Here is a 21,672-nt window from a genome sequence, read left to right as displayed (position 1 = left end):
GGGTCATGAGTCCAGGCCCCAAGCTGACCCAATGAAGACCAAAGCTGGCCAAGAGGAGACTCAGGGTCTACTGTTCTGGTGTAGCCAATGAACTTCTTTGCCACAGGCCACCATGAGGCCAAGTGCAGCCTACAGCTACATGAAGATGGAGACAGAACACAATAAGCTTAGCAACTAAGCTTTATATGAAGGACACGACAGAAGCATGCATCTTATCTCTCCTCTGTAAGCCTGGATGCTCCTTGTGATATGCTCTAAGATAACAACCTGCTGTGTAAGCGATACTGGTTTCCTGCAATTGCTTATTTTCTTTATCCAGAGGAAGTACTCTAAAATGGGATAGATCAGAAGAATAGTAAAAATCTCTGTATCATTACTAAAAACTCAAAACTATGTCCCACTTACCACTAGCTCTGGGTCTTAGCCCACTGCCTAGATTATGGAACCAACTTTGGCAGAACAATTCTCACCACTTTCCAAGACCAAGTAGAAATGAATAAGCTTTGGCCTGTACACAGTCACTAAAAACATATTGAGAACAGAGACATACCATATGCAAGAGTATGAAAGGAAAGGCACAATTCTAGTCTTGAGAAACTTGATGAAGGATATGATCCCATTTAGGGGTGGGACTGAAATAAGAGAGTCTGCATCCCTTCAAATTTTGTAGCTACACAGCCTGTGTATGGTTCTGATCTCATATAGCCATCCCATACTTTTGTAATAGTAGTTGCAGTAGTAGTCGTAACCATAGCAACAGTAATAGTGATAGTAGCACCAGTACCAGCAGTAGCAACAGCAGAAATAGCAGTAGTAATAGCAGCAGTAGCAGCAGCACTAATAGTAGCAGCAGCAGCAGTAGTAACAGCAGCTGCAATAGTAATAGTGATAGCAGCAGTGTTAGCAGCAGCAGCAGTAGTAGTAGCAGCAGTAGTAGTGGTACTAGCAGCAGTAGTCATAACAGTAGTAATAGTAGCAGCTGTAGTAATGGTAATAGTAGCAGTATTAGCAGCAGCTGTAGTAACAGTAATATTAGGAGCAGTAGTAATAGCAGCAGTCACAGCAGTCACAGCAGCAGTAATAATAGTAGTAGGTGTAGTAGCAGTAACAGTAGCAGTAGCAATAGTAGTAATAACCATAGTAATAGTCATAGCAGCAGCGGTAGTAGCAGCAACAGTAGTAGTAATAGTCATAGCAGTGGCAGTAGTAGCAGCAGCAATAGTAGTAGCAACAGCAGTAGTAATAGTAGTAGCAGTAGTAGCAGCAACAGCAGTAGTAATAGTAGTAGCAGCAGCGGTAGTAGCAGCAACAGCAGTAGAAATAGTAGTAGCAGCGGCAGTAGTAGCAGCAACAGTGGTAGTAATACTAGTAGCAACAGCAGTAGTAGCAGCAACAGCAGTAGTAATAGTAGCAGTGGCAGTAGTAGCAGCAAGAGTGGTAGTAATAGTAGTAGCAGCAACAACAGTAGTAATAGCAGTAGTAGTGGCAGTAGCAGCAGCAACAGCAGTAGAAATAGCAGCAGTGGCAGTAGTAGAAGTGGCAGTAGCCGCAGCAGCAGCAACCATTTACCAAATACCGACCATGTACTTCAGCACCGTGCCTTACCCACAGAGTAAACACTTAAACCTGCTCATGCATTGTGTCATCTGATCTTGCAACAACTCCATGAAATGGATATTGTTATAAAGCCTATTTTACAGATGAGGAAACTGAAGCCCAGAGAAAAGCAACTTGTTTTAAGGACCAAAACCCAGAAAGTCATAGAGCTGAGATGCCAATCTGGCTCTTTTAGATGTCTAAGCCTGAGTTCCTACCCACTCTATAAGACTCACTCTCCTGGGCCATGTTTTTTTTTTTTTTTTCTTTTTAAAGATTTTATTTATTTGAGAGAGATCACAAGTAGGCAGAGAGGCAGGCAGAGAGAGAGGAGGAAGCAGGTTCCCTGCCAAGCAGAGAGCCTGATTCGGGATCTCGATCCCAGGACCCTGGGATCATGACCTGAGCCGAAGGCAGAGGCTTTAGCCCAGTGAGCCACCCAGGCGCCCCTGAGCCATGGTTTATCTGGGACACAAGGTGGTACAATAGTGTTAATCAGAGATTTGTGTTTGAGTTTGGGTTCTGTCACGTACTAGCTGTGTGACCTTTGGCAAATTACCAAATCTGAGCCTCAATTTACTCATCTGTGAAAGAAAGAAGCATCCTGTAGAAGAAACTTATTCCAAGGAAAACATACAAGTCCAATCCAGATGGCCAGAGTGTGTCTTTAGGAGGGCAAGATGGGAACATCATTAATGTTAAGGCACGGGTAATAAGTCAGTTGTGTTAGGAATGTCAGAATCAATGACATAGTTTGAGAAGGGCAATGGCTTATACAGAGTATACAAAAAGGGAGACACAGAGAGTAAGAGATTGTCAGAGACTCTCCAGGCCTGCCCTGAGAAGTGTGTGCCCACAACAGCAGAAAGGAGAGTTCTTTTTTTTTTTTTTAAAGATTTTATTTATTTACTTGAGAGAGAGACAGTGAGAGAGAGCATGAACGAGGAGAAGGTCAGAGAGAGAAGCAGACTCCCCATGGAGCTGGGAGTCTGATGCGGGACTCGATCCCGGGACTCCAGGATCATGACCTGAGCCGAAGGCAGTCGTCCAACCAACCGAGCCACCCAGGCATCCCAGAAAGGAGAGTTCTAATGGGCATATCTCCCCACAGACTGCGGTGCTATGGTCTCTACAGCCAAGCTACTGAGGGTCCTACACTGCTCTGTCCCTGACCAGGCTGTCTGAGTTCCCAAGTGTCCCTGGACCTTGACTTTCTCACCCATAAAATAAGGCTAGTCCCAGAGCCTCCCTTGTGGGATTTGTGTGAGGACTGGTGAGAGAGAGGGAGCTTAGAACAATGCCTTGTACATCATAAGTGCTCAAAAAATATTAATCATTATAGTTATTACTGGTGACTCTATGTATTAAGATCAAACCATTCTCTTTGCCCTAATTCTGTGCTCCAAGGAAGTTTTTCATTGTAACTGGAGTTTCCTAGTAGAGGAGAGAGCGCTTGGGCTGGCTGATGTGTGAATTCTTCTCTGCTGGGACTATTTCTCATTATAAATGAATACAATTGGTATCCTAAGGGTTTCATGAATTTAAGGCACTAGTATGACTGTTCCTCTCTTGATCTACCTTCATTCCACAGGTATCAGATGACAAAAATGAGTGTCAACACACGAAGCAACAGGCCAGGACAAGCACAGCTAGGTCCTCAGTCAGGCAATGCCCACGTGCAAGAGCCCATCTGAGTAGCTGACCCATCTCCTTCATGATCTTTTTCTCTTTAATTTCATAACATTTCCATGAACTGCTGAAAACAGCAGGCAGCAGAGCAACGATTACAAGACAGGCTGCAAACTCAAAGGATAGTCTCTGGAACAATCTCTTCATTGAGGGAGAAACATCCTTGCAGAGTTCATTGGCTCCTCAGGCAGGACCACACCTACCTGTTCTGGACTGAAGATATTAACAATTTATTGTTGTAGATCAATTCTTTTTGCTCTGTGACTTGTTCCAGAAGTTTCCTTTTCTCTAGGAGCAGTATATTATTTTGAGCAATGACCTCATCCTGGAATGCCTTTTTCTAGAGAAAATAAAGCCCTTCATTATCACAGCAGGAGGAAGAATTATGAAGTTGACCCCAAATTTCCCTTCTTTACTTTTCCTCTCTTGTCCCCTCGTCTGTTTTTACCTGTTTGCTGACATTGTCAGCTGGACAGTTCTTCTGTTTATTTTGGTTATATTAGATCCTGTATTCTTTTTGAACAATTAATCATTCTCCTGGGTTAACATTTAAAAATATCTGAGCACTCAACTTCCAAGAAGGTCCCAAGGCTTTCATGTGTATTCTAACATTGTAGGTATCAAATCACTACCAAATGCAACTGGATCCCCCAAAGCTTCAGTTTGACATTTTCCCATATAATACATCTCCATCTGCATTGTGGCAATAGTCTTTTTAAGGCAAACGGAGGAGATGCGAATTTAGCCCCCACACTTGGCAACCAGCATCAGGATCTCAGTAGCCTTGGCACATGGAGCAGGTAAGGTGGCTACAGAGAATATCCTTACAGTGCTCATGCTGAAAAGACTTCTAATTGACACCATGTCTCATTTTCTACCAACAATTTCCCCAGAAAGCAATAGCTAGCAAAGTTATAGCTAAAATGACAAAGGGGTGTATCTTGTGAAAAAATACTAATGTTCTTGTATTGAAAGAGTCAGTAGCTATTAATAAATATCACAGTGGGTGAGGAGTTTAGAAGCTCGAAAGTGTAGAATTGCCCTTCTCACTTCACTGATGCCCTGTCAATGGTAAGTGCCTTCACGCTTCTGTGTTGACACCCCACCTGGCAAAGGTGGGAGTGAGTGGGGATGGGAGAAGGATAATGAGCTGCTGGCAGCTGGTGAATCATAGAGTTAAGAGGGGCAAATTCATTTCTTTCTTTTAAATAAGGCACTAATATAGATCATCCAGAAAAGATGCCATCTATTATTCAAGAACGGTAAGAGAGGATATTACATTATGTTCTGAAACAAACCACTCCAGATTTTTAAGTTCCACAGCCAGGACCTTTTCATGTCTAATAGCAGTCTTGTCTGCTCTTATTTAAATACATTTCTGGTAAGAATTGAGAAAAGAAGCAGTAATCCCACCAACACTACTCTGTGGTTACAACTGGATTAGAAAGGAAACCGGATGGGGCAGACTACTGACATTCTACCCTTGGAAGTGCCCTATTTTTTTTTTTGAACGAGAAAATCAGAACGCCTGCTTTAATAAAAGGATAAAATATTTGGAGAAATCTGGTTTGGATGTTTACAACAGTCAGGAGACTCAAATGGCTCACTGTATAAAGAGAAGGCTGAAGGAATGAAATCCCAAAAAAGTGGCATTACTTTCTAGAGACTTGGTGCTTGGAAGGTGAGCCCAGCTTTTTTAAGCTCGTGGCTCTGATCCACAGGCCCTAAAATAAGTAAAATCAGGACCTTTAGGTTTGTAGCACTGTGGCATTAAAAGATCTCATACCAGTCTTCTCTAGGTTAAGTATTTCCTATTCTATTAACAATTTCTCTTGTGAACTGTACATCTACCAATCAGCATGTTTCTAAGAGAGCTTATACCAAAAGAGAAGAAAAGAACATCTCTGGAAAGTTGTCTGTGTTAGGTGCCATTTTGGGCATTTCCTATTTTAACTGCACAAAAGCCTCGTGAGGTGGGGATTAGTTCCGCCATTTCATGGACAAGGAAAATGATACCCAGAGATTTGTGCCAGGCCACAGTACTATGAAGTGGCAGGTCTAGATTTTGTATCTGCCTATGGCCAAAGCCCCCAGCAGCCTTCAATGGCAGTGAGCAAAGGGACCAACTGCTCTTCCTTAGCCTCTGCTTATTTGCCATCTCTCCTGGAGATCTGTGGTTCTCTGGGTAGATGTATCAGTTTCCCAATACTGTTGGAACAAATTACCACACACTGGATGGCTTAAAACAACAGGAATTGGTTTTCTCACATTTGTGGAGGCTACAAGTCTGAAATTGGGAGTCTTGGCTAGGTTAGTTCCTTCTGGGGGCTCCATGCCTCTCTCTTAGCTTCTGGAGTTTACAAAGAATCCCTGGTGCTCCCTGACATAGCTGTATCCCTCTGAGAGCTGCCTTCATTGTCACATGACCTCCTGCCCCTGCATGTGTCTACGCGTGCCTGTTCTTCTTATAAACATACCAGTCATATTGGATTTAGGGCCAACCCTAATCCACCATGACCTCATTTTAACTAATTACACCTGTGAAGACCTTATTTCCAAATTAGATCACATTCTGAGGTTCTGGATAGACACGAATTTGTGGTGGACACAATTCAACCCAGTACAGTCAGGAAGAAAGAAGTAGGGGGCTGTTTCTGTCATATAAGTCTAAGAGTGGAAAGCAGGCTATCAAGAGAGTGGTAATGCAGAAGTAGACTGCTATTTCCAGTGGGCCCATGAACCAGGATTGCTCCTTACTTCTGTAGTACTTTTCATGTGCTTTTCCTAGTTGTGAGTCTAACTTAGATCGGAGTCTTTAAAAGTTTGACAGTTTAGTGTCCAAAGAGAAAAATACTGCAAAATCCAACTATTTTCCTCTCTCACTACAGTGTGGAGTATCAGGAGGAATTTTTTTTTTAAACATTGGTGACCCATCTGTTATAATCCAAAAATGTTTCATCGTGTGTAGTCTAGAATTCTGAACCATCCCATAATAGCCCACGAAATGACTGAAATTACATGAATTCTTTGGGGATCCTTGGCACATACACAAAAATGAGTATTTTAGGAGTGAGCACAGAGTTTTCAAAATTCTGATGGGCTAGGCATCTCGAGAAGGGAAAGCATTACTGGCCTAGTCAGTTGAATTAATGTAGTTTAATGATCTCAAGACCGTTCTGCAGTTGATTCCATGCCATTGGTCTCACTTTCCTCCTGCCTACCAGTAAGTCACAGGGGCAACGGGACAAAGATGAAGACATAGATATTTAGAAAAAAAGCCTGCAGATACTACACAGGGACTGATAAATAGGGGTCACCAGTTTTCCCTGCCATTTAAAACTGATGGAAGTTTTTTTTTTTTTTTTTTAAGATTTTGTTTATGTATTTGACAGATAGAGATCACAAGTAGGCAGAGAGGCAGGCAGAGAGAGAGAGGAGGAAGCAGGCTCCCTGCTGAGCAGAGAGCCCGATGAGGGGCTCGATGTGGGGCTCGATGCGGGGCTCGATTCCAGAACCCTGAGATCATGACCTGAGTCGAAGGCAGAGGCTTAACCCACTGAGCCACCCAGGCGTCCCCAAAACTGATGGAAGTTTGAGGCAAAATGAGGGCACTGTGAAGTAGGAATGCGCTGTGGAGGGCAGTCTGGAAGTCTCTGCTGATGGATATTTAAGAGCAGACATTGTCATTTGAAGACAAGACACTGACCAGAGTTGGAAGTGCAGGATATTTTCAGTGTCTGATTCAGTTTACCAGCACCATGAGTCTTACATACTTTTTGGCAGAATTATTCACATCAAAAGAAGGTACAAAGGAAGGAAACGAGAACCTAGGGTATGAAGAGGCCACAAGAGAGTCAAAGCATGAGTGGGTTTTCTTGAATGAGCGGAGCCACAGCACACTGGGGAGCTCTTCACCTTTCTGCTCACCTTTTCCATTTGCTGCTGCAGACCTCTGATTTCATTTTCCAGTTGTTCAATTCTCTTATCTCGTAGTTCTATTTTGTGACTTAAACAGTCCTTGACTCTGCGAAGCTTGGCTTTGTGATGGTGATGTTTCTCATTATAGGTTCTATAAAAGTAAATTTAAATAGAGGTTCAGCTGAGCACAGTGGACATTTATGTTGCTTTCTCACTGTGCACTTTCTTGGGTTTTCTCCTCTTGCTTTCACCAGAGGCAGGTACTTTCCTGCCTTCCATCTGCAGGACTTCTGGCCCCCATGTGGGGGAATGGACTAAGGGTAACCCCCTAAACAGCACCAGCTTTAGTCACCCGCAACTTGACTTTTGATCCCTGTAATTCTGAATCCTGTTCCATGGAGTTCAGTCATTAATTTAAGTTTCGAATTCTTGTCTATACCCTTGGACAGTGATATAACCCACTTCAGTCTCTGATAACTGAGTCCACTCCTGGTCCTTGCTCCGAGTCTGGACATTGGAGGCCAATTCTAGGCAGGTCTCTGTTCAAGACTCTAACTCAGATTCTGACATAAATCAGACTTATTGCCAATAAGCACGTGAATGATGTTCAACATCATTAGCTGATAAGGAAACATAAATCAAAGCTACAGTGAGAGACTACTTCCCACCCACCAGACTGGCTAAAATAAAAAAGAAGACAATAACAAGTGCTAGCAAAGATGTAGAGAAATTGGAACTCTCAAACACTTCTGGTCAAACAGTGCAGCCTCTTTGGAAAAAGCCTGACTGTAGGACCCGGCAGCTCCACTCCTAAGCATCTACTCTAGAGAAGTGAAAACATTTGTCCACACAAAAGCTTGCATGTGAATATTCATAGTAGCACTATTCACAATAGCCAAAAGGTGGAAACATCCCAAAGACCAACAACTGATGAAAGGATAAGCAAAACATGGAACATGTACAGTGGAACATGATTGTGCCACGAAAAGGAATGAAGTGCTGATCCATGCTATGACATAGAGGAAACATGAAAGGATTATGCTAAGTGAAAGAAGTCACTCAGAAAGGACCACGTGTTCTATGGTTCCACTTTTATGTAATGTCCAGAAGAGGCAAATATTGAGGATTCCTGGTTGCTTAGGGCTGGAGGTGGGGAAGGAGATGGGGGATGGCAGATGATAAGTAAAGGGTTTCTTTGGGGGGTAATGAAATGTTTTAAAATTGATTGTGGTGATGGAGGTACACTAAAAGCCACTGATTGTACACTTTAAGTGGGTGAGTTGTATGGTATGTCAATTATATCAATAAAGCGTTTATTTAAAAAGAACAAAAATCTGCATTACCGTTTCAAGCTGCTGTTAGAGCTAATCTGAGTAAACAAGAAAACAGATTAAAGTCTCAATACCACCACTAGGCAAATCTCTTTGAAGATGACTATGCTTTCCAAATAAGAATATTTTAACTCAGAAAGCACTTCTGCAAATGAAAAATTGCAGAGAAATTTTACTTTGAACCTATTAGGTCTGATAACACAAAATCACTTTAAACTAGGATTTCTTGACCTCTGTCCTATTGACATTTGGTGCCAGATAATTCTTTGTTGTGGAAGTCGGAACCATGCATTGCAGAATGCCTAGCATCATCCTTGGCCTCGACCCACTAGATGCCAGTAGTACCTTCTACAGTGTGACAACCCAAAATATCTCCAGACATTGTAAAATGTCCCCTTGTCCTGGAAGGCAAACCGCTGCCCGCTGAGAACCCTTGTGGCAGCTAACGTTCCTACACAGGTTTTTCTCTAAGCCTACAGCAGGGATTCTCAAACTGTGTTCTGATCGGCAACATCAGCCTCACCTGGGAACTTGCTGGGAATGCAAAGTCTCAGGCTCTGCCCCAGAACTACAGAATCATAAACTCTGGGAGTGGAGCAGTTCTCCAGGGATTCCAGTGCAGGCTCAAGCTTGAGAGAAAGCTCTGGGCATATTGGGGAGGGAGCCACTCATCACTTCCACTTCATTATAAACAGACTACTTGTGGTGGGCTATAAGGTGCAGGTATATATTCTTTCTTCTTTCCTGCTAACTCAGGGAGCCCTTGATATCAAGAAAAGTGGGTAGGGTGCAGGGGTGTGTGGTGGGGGGGTGGCTGGGGGATGGGCTTGTGAGACAGGTACACCTGCTGCGTACTTCTAGGAACTTGAGAAACCATCCCTCTCTGCCCTGGCTGCTCTATGCTGGGGCTGTGCCACTGGCAACTGCGGTCACTGCCTTGTAACCATGATATGACAAGTCTAAAGACTAAGGGACCGACCCACCAAGCATGGCAGAGCAGAACAAAGGGAAGAGCCCGGTGCCTAACAACACTGCTGAGCCACGGAATCTACCTCAGCAATCACCTTCCTCCAGATTTCTTGTTCTATGAGAAAAAAATTTCAGTCTAAATATATGTCAGGTGGGTTTTCTTGTTTTGTTTTGTAGTCAATTACATCCTGTTATTTTTAAAACAATAAAACTACTCTAAAGAAAAATCTTTCTTTCTTTTTTGGTATATAACTTAGTTTAATGTGAAAAACATCCTGGGAGACATTTGTATAAAAAAAGAAAACAATAGAAACCTGATTTTTCCTTAATTTTTCTTTTTTTTTCTTCTTTCTTTTTGTAATTTCAATTAATTCATATATAATGTATTTAGTTTCAGAGGTAGAGGTCAGTGATTCATCAGTTGTATGTAACACCCAGCACTCATTACATCACGTGCCTCCTTAATGTCCATCACCCAGTTACCCCATCCCCTCACACCCCTGCCCTCCAGCAACCCTCAGTTTGTTTCCTATAATTAGGAATCTCTTATGGTTTGTCTCCCTCTCTCATTTCATTTTGTTTTATTTTTTCCTCTCTTCTCTATGATCCTGTTTTTTTTCCTTAAATTCTACATGTGAGATCATATGATAATTGTTTTTCTCTGATTGAATTGTTTTGCTCAGCATAATACCCTCTAGATCCATCCACATCATTGCGAATGGCAAGATTTCATTCTTTCTGATGGCTGAGTAATAGTCCATTGTATGTATATGTATGTGTGTGTATATATGTGTGTGTGTGTGTGTGTCACATCTTCTTTATCCATTCATCTGTTGATGGACATCTACATTCTTTCCATAGTTTGGTTATTGTGGACATTGCTGCTATAACTATTGGGGTGCAGGTGCCCCTTTGGATCACTACATTTGTATCTTTGGGGTAAGTCCCTAATGGTGAAATTGTTGGGTCATAGGGTAGTTTCAACTTTTTGAGGGAAAGCAAAAAGTATTCTAATGAAGGGAGCCTAGATGGTTCAGTCAGTTAAACATCTGCCTTCACTCAGGTCATGGCCCCAGGGTGCTGGGATTGAGCCCCATGTCAGGCTACCTACTCAGCAGCGGGAGTCTGCTTCTTCCTCTCCCTCTGCTCCTCCCCCCACCCCACTTGTGCTTCTCTCTCAAATAAATAAATAAAATCTTTAAAAAACGATTCTAATGGTCTCTATAGTCCCTGACTCTCCCTGAATGGCTAGACATTTAGGTAATGCCATTCTAATTGAAAAAAAAAAGGTTTAAGGAATGAGAAAACAAAAGCGTTTAAGGAATGAGAAAATAAAAGTGTTTAAGGAATGAGAAAGCTATTCTTTGTTACTGTAGGCACTTGAGGGCATAGTCAGTCAGGCCTGTGGTGACAGGCAGTTTACACATGTCGACGATCTGATCTTACCCGATCTTACCTCTGACACTTAAACTGGGGGAAGCCCTAACTTAAGTGAAGGGAACTAACTAAAAACCTGTACTCCAGGCTTTTCACAAGACACCTCCTTTGATTTTAAAACAAATTTGTGTAGCCAATCTCCATACTCTATGAATCAGGACAGGCTGTGCAGGAATGTAAATTTGGTGGGACGGAGATATCCAAACCCTTCACATTCCTTGACTGGCTCCTGGGAGACAATCTCTAAGCCCTTGGAATATGCTGCTTGGTAATAACAACTTTGTTCACCTGTGGCCTTGGGCCACACCAATATTTCATGCTAACAGTATGATTCATGGTGAGTGCATTTTTGTTCATCTAGACCCCTGGACTATGTTGTGTCAATCTGACCTTGGGCATTTGGGGGACTAGAGACTGAGTAGTTAAGGTTAATCACTGGGGCACTCCACGTCTCTGTGACTGACCCCTGATAAAATCTCTGGATGTTAGGGCCCAGGTGAGTTTTCATGGTTGGGAATACTTCATATATGTTGTCATATGCCATTGCTGAGAGAATTATGTACTGCCCATTCTACTCTACTGGGAGAGGACATCGGGAAGGTTGCTTGTGTCTGGTCTCTCCTGGACTCTATCCTATGTGCCTTCTTCCTCTGCTGATTTTAATCTGTATCCTTTCACTGTAATACAAACCATAACCATGAGTATAACAGCTTTTCTGAGTTCTGTGAGTCCTGATGAATCACCAAACCTGAGGGTGCTCTTGGGGCTTCCTGACACAGAAGGAATTACTCCTACAGAGAGAATCGACCCCAGAGCCTGTGATCTCTCACTTTACAGCAATGCTAGAATAACAGCAAAGCCAAGCCAACCAGATGCTGCTGATTTCTCACAGTAACATATCAATTCTTTAACTTTTGAAAATTAAATTATCTTATTTTAAAAAATTGGGATGCCTGGGTGGCTCTGTTGGTTGGGCGTCTGACTCTTGGTTTTGGCTCAGGTCATGATCTTGGGGTTGTGAGATCAATCCCCACATTGGGCACTGCTCAGTACAGAGTCTGCTCAAGATTCTCTCTGTCCCTCTCTCTCTGCCCCTCCTGGTCGGGCTCACTCTCTCTCTTTCACTAGTCTCTCTAAGAGATAAATAAATAAGGGGTGCCTGGGTGGCTCAGTGGGTAAAGCCTCTGCCTTGGGCTCAGGTCATGATCTCAGGGTCCTGGGATGGAGCCCAAATTGGGCTCTCTGCTTGGCGGGCAGCCTGCTCCACCACCCTCCCCCTGCCTGCATCTCTGCCTACTTGTGATCTCTGTCTGTCAAATAAATAAAATCTTAAAAAAAAAAAGGAGACAAATAAATAAGTAAATACTAAATTAAATAAATAAAAAATAAAATCTTTAAAAAGAAACTGAGGTATAATTGACATATAACATTATATTAGTTTTAGGTATTAACATGATGATTTGATATTTGTATATATTGCAAAATGATCACCACAGCCTAATTAACATTTGTCACCATACAAAGAATTTTTTCTTCTGATGAGAAGTTTTAAGACTTACTCTCTTAGCAACTTTCAAAGATGCAATACAGCATCACTAACTATAGTCACCATGCTGTACATAACATCCCCATGATTTATTAACTTTATATCTGAAAGTTTATACCTCCTAATCTTATAGGAAAGGCTTGTAGCCTTTCACCATTGAATATGATGTTCAATGTAGGTAGGCCTACATTTCAGGTCCTGTATTCAAGTCTTTAATCCATCTTGAGTAAATTTTTGTGTATGGTATAAGACAGTGGTCCAGTTTCATTCTTTTGCATGTAGCCATCCTGTTTCCCCAACACTATTTATTGGAGAATCTGTCCCTTCCCCACTGTATATTCTTGGTTTCTTTGTCATTAATTAATTGATGATATTTGTATGGGCTCAATATTTTGTTTTATGTAAGAATTAGGTAGGAACCAGATGGGAGGGAAGGAGCAAAGCAGACTTATCTAGATGCTAATTCTAGTCAAACTGTGATGGAAGAGCTACTCCAAGAGCATCTTCTGGTCTTGCAAATTATGTCTTACCCCTAAAACTGTTTTTGCAAGACTCTTCCAACTTTCAAAATAGTGTCCCTCTCTTTCCTACTAGCTGATTGTACAGGAAAAAATCATTTTGCATGCTTTCCCTTAGAAGATTAACTTAGCTGTTAGCCAGACACCCCGCTCAGAAGTTCAGATTCCTGGAGGCCAGAGACATACATACCAGGCTCGATACAGAATGTCAGTGTATTTGGCAGTGACTGGTTGCTGGGGCTTTCCCCAGTCCATGTTCTCCTTCTACCATTATAGACCCCCCAATTTTCAGTTGGGCATTTGGTTGCCCATAAAAATGACCTACTCTTGGGGCACCTGGGTGGCTCAGTGGGTTAAAGACTCTGCATTTGGCTCAGGTAATGATTCCAGAGAGCTGGGATCAAGCCCCGCATAGGGCTCTCTACTCAGTGGGGAGCCTGCTTCTCCTCTCTCTCTCTCTCTCTCTCTGCCTACTTGTGATCTCTGTCAAATAAATTAAAAAAAAAATGAACTACTCTTCCTGACTTTCTTTCCAGGTAGACGAAATGGAAATGTGAGTAAGTTCTGGCCAACAGGACATGAGTTGAAGCAGTGTGTCCTAAAGGCAAATGGAACATCCTTGCTTTCCCCTCTTCCTTTTGGTTGGCTTGAATGTGGATAAAGGCAACATGTTAAAGATGCTGGAGCAATGAGATAAAGGAGTCTAGACTCCTGTTATACTGATGCACCAAATCCATCCTGGACTGCTTATGTCTGTGCTGTTATGTAGGAGAGAAACCTTTTCCTCTCAAAAGACGTTGTTATTCAGGGTCTCTGCTCCAGCAACTCAGCCTACATCCTAATTAATAGAGTTGGTCTAGATACTTGCGTTCATAAAACTGCCCCAGGCCTGCTCAGTTCTGTGACCCTTGTAGTAACCACTACATAAGAGGAGGTACATACTTTTGCAGAACTGTGTTCACGATTACCGCTCTGTGACTTGGGTTCTCGACAGGGAGATGTCTACATCTCATCAATGTTCTTATTTCCTTTTTACTAGAAAGAGCCTGGCAGAAGATATCACTGGGTTTCAGCAGCCCTGGTCCCTAGCTTCAGAGGTGTAACATCTAGCAGTGTACAAACAACCTCCTTGTAATCCTCCAGGTTTCTCAGCTGTTCACAGTTACTCTGATATTTTGACATCACTTGAAACACAGCGTGTATTTCTGGGATTTATTTTACGTGTATATCTGGGATTTACAGATTTATTTATCTTGCCCGAGGATATTAAAACCCAAATCTTAGCTGCCTTCTTTTTCATTCTGCCATTTGGCCTATTAAGAAACTAATCTTTAAAAAAGATTTATTTATTTGAGGGGGAAGGGGCAAGAAGAGAGGGAAAGAGAGTCTTAAGCAGACACCCCGCTGAGCATGGAGCCCCACATGGGGCTTGAGGTCATTACCCTGAGATCACCACCTGAGCTGAAAACAAGAGTCAGATGCTTAACTATGCCACCCCGGTGCCCTGAAATTAATTTATTTTTAAAACTAAGAGGATATGCTATAGAAAATTTGGGAAGAAAACCCAACTCCCAGTATGATCAGTATTAAAATAGTGTTGTAGGGGCGCCTGGGTGGCTCAGTGGGTTAAGCCTCTGCCTTTGGCTCAGGTCATGATCTCAGGGTCCTAGGATCGAGCCCCGTATCGGGCTCTCTGCTCAGTGGGGTGCCTGCTTCCCCCCTTTCTCTGCCTGCCTCTCTGCCTACTTGTGATCTCTGTCAAATAAATAAATAAAATCTTTTAAAAAATAGTGTATTTCTTTCTAGTTTTTTTATAAGTGTGTTTTGTTTAGACTCTGCCTGCATTAAAATTTTCATCTTACACTCTCTCCATTTATTATATTTTAAGCATTTCCCCATGCCACTGTCTAGTCTTTAGGGCCCCCATCTTTTTCAGTTGACAGGACTTCTATCAGGTGAGTATAATACGCTTGACCTAACTAGCTCCTATTGCTGGATACTCAGGCTTCTGTCTGTAGTGTAATGCATGGCTGGAAGAGTATGTCAATGCAGTACAGCTGGTGAGAGCTGGGAGCCTTCTCTCGCCATTGCTGGCTGGCTAGTTGGCACACTTCTTGGTTTGGGCAGAAGCTCAGTTGGCCAACTTGCCTGAAGAACATGTGGGTTTTCTAAGTTTATTTTTGGTTTTATTAACTACTAGATCTATGAGGTAGCACAATACTCATGTTCTAAAATTTAGGGACAATTTCTTGCTTATGTTTAAGCAAAACCAGATAGAGTTTTCTATTATTTTTCTTTCAAAAGGGCAAGGAATTTGTTCCTCTGGAGTAGTGGTTGGGAAAACATGGAAAAAAAAAGCATTGCCTATAAAGGTCAGGGCTGGGATCAGGAGAATGAAAACAAAAATGAACCTAGAGTTTTGACAATTCCTTCCATTTTCTTTCCTAAAGCTGTGTTTTTAACGTTGGATGGCACATCAGAATCACATGGGGAAGCTTTTGTCAAAATGCTGATCCTTAAGCCCTATCCCCACAGATTCTGATCTAACTGACCTATGTTGGTGCCCAGGCACATGCAACTAGGGTTAGGACCTGCTATCTTAAAGGCAATGGGCAAATAGCATGGGAAAATATTCAGTCTCACTAACCATCAAAGAAATTTAAAATAAAATGACAAATATTTATGACCAGAAGTGAGCATTAAAAATCACAGAATAGGTTGAGCAAAAGAAGTCAGACACAAAAAATTACATGTGGTAAGAATGCATTTAAATGAAGTGCTAGAAGAGACAGAGCTCAGAAGAGTGGATGTCTGGGAGGAGGCAGGGGCCTCAGGAGATGCAGATTAACACCAAAAAGTCCAGATAGAACCTTAAGGGATAATGGAAATGTTCTGGATCTTGAATGGGGTAGTGGGTATGCAGGTGTATACATTTGAATCTCTGCCTTTATTTTTTTTTAAGATTTTATTTATTTATTTAACAGAGAGAGAGATATCACAAGTAGGCAGAGAGACAGGCAGAGAGAGATGGGGAAGCAGGATCCCTACTGAGCAGAGAGCCCAATGCGGCGCTCTATCCCAGGACCCTGAGACCATGACCCGAGCTGAAGGCAGAGGCTTAACCCACTGAGCCACCCAGGTGCCCCGAATCTGTGCCTTTATTATATGCCAATTATACCTCAATTAAAACAAAGAATATTGGGGAAAATATCATCAGAGCCCTCCCTATAATAGCAGCACCCAATGTTAATGAGGATGGTGTAATTGCTACTCTTATATGATAATGGCAGAAAATTTTGGCGGGATGTTTCCAAATGTTTGTCAATACATTTTAAGATCCAGTGTTCCAGGTTTTTGACCAGTAATTCCACTTCTGGGAATTCATTCTATAAAAATAATGTTTAAGACAAAAAGTGTGTGTGTATATATATATATACACATATGTATACACAAACATATCAAAAAGTGTACATATAGATATGTATACAAAAAGTGTATATGTACTTATATATGCATACACAAACCAAAATACTTTTTTTATGAATGAAAATATCATTCATAGGACCAGTGAATAACTCTTAACTCAATTAGGACTGTGTTGTGAGGGTTGATTCCAGCAGGCCTAGAACTGACCTGAGCTGTTTTGCTAAGTTTTTGCTTGCACTGACCACTGGTCAAGCAATGAGACATGCTGATTAAAACCACGTTGGTTTGTAATCACAGGACTGAGGAGTCTGACGGCAGTTTGCCCCAGCTTGTCAGCACTTTCCTGATAACAGTGAGACTGAGGATGCGTACTTGGGTCTCAACAGACCTCCAGAAGGCTGTGCTGTTGAGGCTGGTTACCTAGCAGAAATGTGCTCCCATGACCAGCAGGAAAAAAAAAAAATCTCAGCTGGGACTCCATTGGGGATCCCTGGTTGTGAGGTGTGAGGTGCACACATTCATAATTCCTGACCCCCAGAGAGGCAGTGGATCCCAGCATGGCCCTAACATAGGGAGTGCATCTGGGGGCCCCTGCGGGACCTCTTGGAACTGTCTGCCGTGAGCCTGCTGTGGGAGGCAATGCACATCCTGACCCTAATTCTGTTGTGCTACTGCATCTTTCTCCTGCAATGAGCTGTACCTTTGGAAGGTACTGTTAGTACCTGGGTTCTGTTAGTCTTCTTTAGCTATCAGCACCCGTTTAACTGCTGCTATTAGTGCAAGGGCATAGCAACTTTACGAAATATTATGTTCTACAGAAATAAGCAAATTCAAAGACTGTAGCAACAAAGCACAATGCTTATGAGAAAACACGAAGAGGAAAAGAATGTAAAATTGTACCCAAGCTATGATAGTAAAATCACAAAACTGTGTTTATTGCCAGAGACTAGGCGTGAACACAAGGAGGATTCTGGGCAAGCAATGGATATACACATTAGATTCAGTATCAGTGTATCTGGCAGGCATTGTGGCATTTTATATGCTCTGGATCTAGCACTTCATTCTTCCAACTCTAATACCAAGATAAGAGGTGGAAAGAGCACTATATAGGTTATTAGAGGACTGAGTTCTAGCCTTAGATTTGTTAGCGGCATGAACTGAACCAAGCATACTCCCCTGATCATGGTTTCTACATTTCTCGGTAATGTGGCAATCAAAGCAAGATAAGGAATAGCAAAAATACTCTAAAGAGCAGTAAACAGTGGTTTTTAAATCAGTATCCTTAATACTATCAACATCGTAGGTGAGTAAGAATGCAAAAGAATAAGAAATTTCAGCCTAATTGAAGGGATAGAGTAGAAGACTACAGAGCTGGGAGCGGAGAGGTGGATAATGGAAAAGGAACTAAAAAAAAAAAGATATAATAGTAGCTGTGTGTTAGACATTGATCTAAGCAAGCGCTTTATGTGTATTTATTCATTTAATGCTCATAACCGCTTTATGAGAAAGTACTGTTATTTTGTCCATTTTAAAGATGAAAGACCTCAGGGACAGAGAGGGTACATACTGTATCCAAGGTCACACAGCTAGTTTCTAGTAGAACTAGGATTTGTACCCAGGCAATATGGCTCCAGAGTCCATACTCTGAACTACTATGCTACATTCCAGAAAGGAGGAGAGTGGGAGGAATCTGGTAGAATAATGAGCAGGGAATGTAAGAAAGAACCGGAAGTTCAGAAACACATTTTTTATTGAGCACCTACTATATACTGGAGACTATGGATAAAAAGATGCATAAGACCATGGTCCAGGCCCTTGAAAAGCCTACAGTCTGGTGAGGAGGACAGGTAGTGAAACATAATATTTCAAAAGAATGCAGCAAGTTCTGAAATAAATACAAAGAGGCATGTACAAAGGCTACAGTGTACAAAGAATGAGCACTTCACTCAGTCCAGGCTGGCGGTGTCGAGAAAGGCTTCTTGGAGACGGTGATTCCTAGTCTAAGAATTATGAGTTGAAATGAGGAGTTGAAACAAGGAGAGGGTGGTCAGAGCGAAGAATGCAAGGGGAGAAGAGCAGGAAGGCAAATGAAAAGGGTCTATTTGGGGAAAAGCATGAACTCCCCATTCAGAGGGAACTCGTTTTCATTTACCTCACATGGACATCAAGCTGCTTCAGAAACTGCCCATATTCTTCACAGAGCGCTTTTTTCTCCTTCTGCAGCCCAGATATCTTTTCTGATAATTCTCGGTTGCTTCTGAGATGCTGAAAAACATTTTTTTTTTTAAATGAGACTATTCTGTGCTGCGAGATTAGAAGTCTGAAAACTACACTTTCCTTAACAGCAGAGTTCCAACAAAGGAGAGGCACTTGCACACAGTCTAGAGGGCAGTGGGAGGGGAGAGCCGTCGTCCTCCAGCTCTAGTGGGGAGGTGACCAGGCAGACATCAGAAGAGGCATTTACAGGGGTTCAGGGAGTGTTTCTACAACTCCCTCTCTTGGGGGCTGCAGGAGTGGGTTTCCCTGGGGTTTCTGGGCTTCTGGGGTTACCCAAAGTTCTGACATTCTGACATTCTCCTCATACCAGCATCTCCCAACAGTTGGCAAGCATGTTATTCCCTGTGTTCAATCCTTTCCTGCTTGAGATAGCTAGAGTAGATTCTGCTTTCCTGATAAATTTAAGGGGTAAAATGCTGGGCTCTCAATAATGATTAGCTGTGACTTGGGTCTACAGGAATAGGAAAACTGAAAAGTGTATCCATTTACTTTCTTACCTCTTCCGATTTTCTTTTTTCCTCTTCCAGTTGTTTGAGTTGGGCCTCCTGTTGCTGAATTCTGGATTGCTGCTGAGAATTGGTTATTTCCAGTTGATTCCCTTTATCTTGTAAGATTCTCACTTGCTTTTGTAGCTCTTTTAAATTCTGACCCAGGAGTTTCCTGAGGGCAATTAATGTACATCAAATTACACTGAATTTACAAAATTCTTTGACCTAAAATTATTATATCATCACAAGGGATTTTACTGTTCAATGAGGTAAGCTATGTGTCCATAGACCAACACAGGGGACCTCTTTTGTGGAAGATGCTCTTCTTAGTTCTTGCTCTCACTCATCAAAACAACCCTCTGAAAAGGAAGTAACTTCCTTTATTTCACAGAGGAAGCTGTGGCACAGAGAGCTTTAACCTGCTGGAACAAGATGGATGTAGGGCTCTAATCCTGAATTCTCTATTCTTTCCCCTCATCCTCACTGCTTTACAAGTTGAGTCCCTTGATCTTGGTTCAATATGGTGCTGTTCATACACACACTACTGAGACTAAGGCACACGTGTTAATGTTGCAGAGGCTGAATCATAAATGAGCCTGTGTTTGATGAGGAAGTTCCCCCTTTTCCAGAAGGGGCATAAGTACTTAACTCCTTCAGAGGGAATTTCATCAGACCACAGTTTGTGGAAGAGTTTCTGAAGATTTCCAACAAGACTCTTTGGATTTAGGAGATTATCTAGAAGAATACAATAAGCGTGATGGAGTAGTACCTACATGCTAGGTCACTACTGCTATTGGACAGATGAGCTCACTTTCTCTAACTTCAGTTTTCTGAAAAACCAATGGATTCCTGGGAAAGATTAAGAGATTTGAAACATGGGACTCATACCTCTCAACCTCCAACACCTCCAATTCTTGTTGTGGTTCCTGATATAAGTGCAGGCTTTATAAGCTTACCTCCTACCATTCACATCCACTCGTGCACCAGCACTGCCCTCTTCATCGCTGTTTTCATTTCATTCATTACAGACCTGAGCAATTCCTGCCTCTTATTGTCTACTTCTTTTTTTGGTTCCATTCTGAATTTCTGATCAAGGGGCCAGACTAAGTAATAAGATTTTGAGCTGAAAGGGAGGCTTTTAAATTGCTGGCACTAAGGAAACTTGAGTTAGCTACAATGGAATTTAGGAGTTGGAAATTGTCATTGAAATATAGCAAGTCAAAATTTAAAAAGCAATTGATGAATATGTTAGAAATTAACTCCCACATTACATATAGTTTGAGCAAAGACGAAGAGATAAACCAGTTATGCCAATGAATGAAATTAAGAATGCTCTCTGCTCCTCTCCATTAGACCAACAGCCACATCTTCCAGGGCAGTGTCAGCCATGTCCCTGAGACACAATTGTCTGAGTAAACGAATTTGGTCACATTGGGCACCTGGCCACCAGGGCTACTTTTAACTCTGACAAAGTGGATACTGACCTCAACTACACAGTCTACATGTTCCACTATGATTCCACCAATGGCAGATTCCATGGCATAGGCAAGGCTGAGAATGGGAAACTTGTCATCAATGGAAAGCCCCTCTCCATCTTCCAGGAGCAAGATCCTGCCAACATCAAATGGGGTGATGCTGGTGCTGAGTATGTTGTGGAGTCCATTGGGGTCTTCACCACCATGGAGGAGGCTGGGGCTCACTTGAAAGGTGGGAACTGAGACAGTCATCATCTCTGCCCCTTGTGTTGATACCCCCATGTCTGTGAGGGGCATGAACCTTGAGAAGTAAGACAACTCCCTCAAGACTGTCAGTAATGCCTCCTGTACCACCAACTGATTAGCTCCTCTGGTCAAGGTCATCCATGACAATTTTGACATTGTGGAGGGACTCGTGACCACAGTCTATGCCATCACTGTCATTCAGAAGACTGCGGACAGCCCCTCTGGGAAGCTGTGGTGTTATGGCCAAGGGGCTGCTCAGAACATCATCTGCTTCTACTGGCACCACCAAGACTATAGGCAAGGTCATCCCTGAGCTGACTGAGAAGCTCACTGGCATGGCCTTCTGCATGCCCACCCCCAACATGTTAGTCATGGATCTGACCTCCCGCCTGGAGAAAGCTGCCAAATACAATGACATCGAGAAGGTGGTGGAACAGGTATCGCAGGGCTCCCTCAAGGGCATCCTACACTGAAGACCAGGTTGTCTCTTGTGATTTTCACAGTGACACCCACTCTTCTACCTTCAGGCCTGGGGCTTGTGTTGCTCTCAATGACCACATTGTCTAGCTCATTTCCTGGTACGACAATGAATTTGGCTACAGCAACTGGGTGGTGGACCTTATGATCCACATGGCCTCTAAGGAATAAGAGCCCCTGACACCAGCCTCAGCGAGAACAAGAAGAGAGAGAACCTCAACCACAGGGGAGTCCTTGCCCCAACTCATCTCTCAACACACTGAAAATCTCCTAACCACC

The 21,672-nt window shown here is 42.5% G+C and overlaps 1 protein-coding gene and 1 pseudogene across 3 annotated transcripts in view; one reads left to right on the top strand and one right to left on the bottom strand.

Annotated features, from left to right (window-relative positions):
* The window catches only part of CCDC30 (coiled-coil domain containing 30), a 116,139-nt gene that overhangs the window by 6,185 nt on the left and 88,282 nt on the right, over nucleotides 1-21,672 (bottom strand). For 2 of the 3 annotated variants that reach the window (XM_059374375.1, XM_059374376.1), the window contains exons 14-16: nucleotides 19,205-19,367; nucleotides 18,583-18,695; nucleotides 7,213-7,354 (exon numbers count right to left, since the gene is read on the bottom strand). In XM_059374375.1, coding sequence (XP_059230358.1) covers nucleotides 7,213-7,354; nucleotides 18,583-18,695; nucleotides 19,205-19,367 — 418 coding nt within the window. Of the gene's footprint in view, nucleotides 1-3,488; nucleotides 3,626-7,212; nucleotides 7,355-18,582; nucleotides 18,696-19,204; nucleotides 19,368-21,672 lie in introns of all 3 variants that reach the window. The other variant, XM_059374374.1, reaches the window with a different exon arrangement.
* LOC132001522 (glyceraldehyde-3-phosphate dehydrogenase-like) lies at nucleotides 20,037-21,564 on the top strand (annotated as a pseudogene).

The sequence above is a fragment of the Mustela nigripes genome, chromosome 14 (assembly GCF_022355385.1).
Source record: "Mustela nigripes isolate SB6536 chromosome 14, MUSNIG.SB6536, whole genome shotgun sequence".
NCBI classification, from domain to species: Eukaryota; Metazoa; Chordata; class Mammalia; order Carnivora; family Mustelidae; genus Mustela; species Mustela nigripes.
Note: the sequence above shows the minus strand (reverse complement) of the source record. Positions and strands in the feature narration are given on the sequence as shown.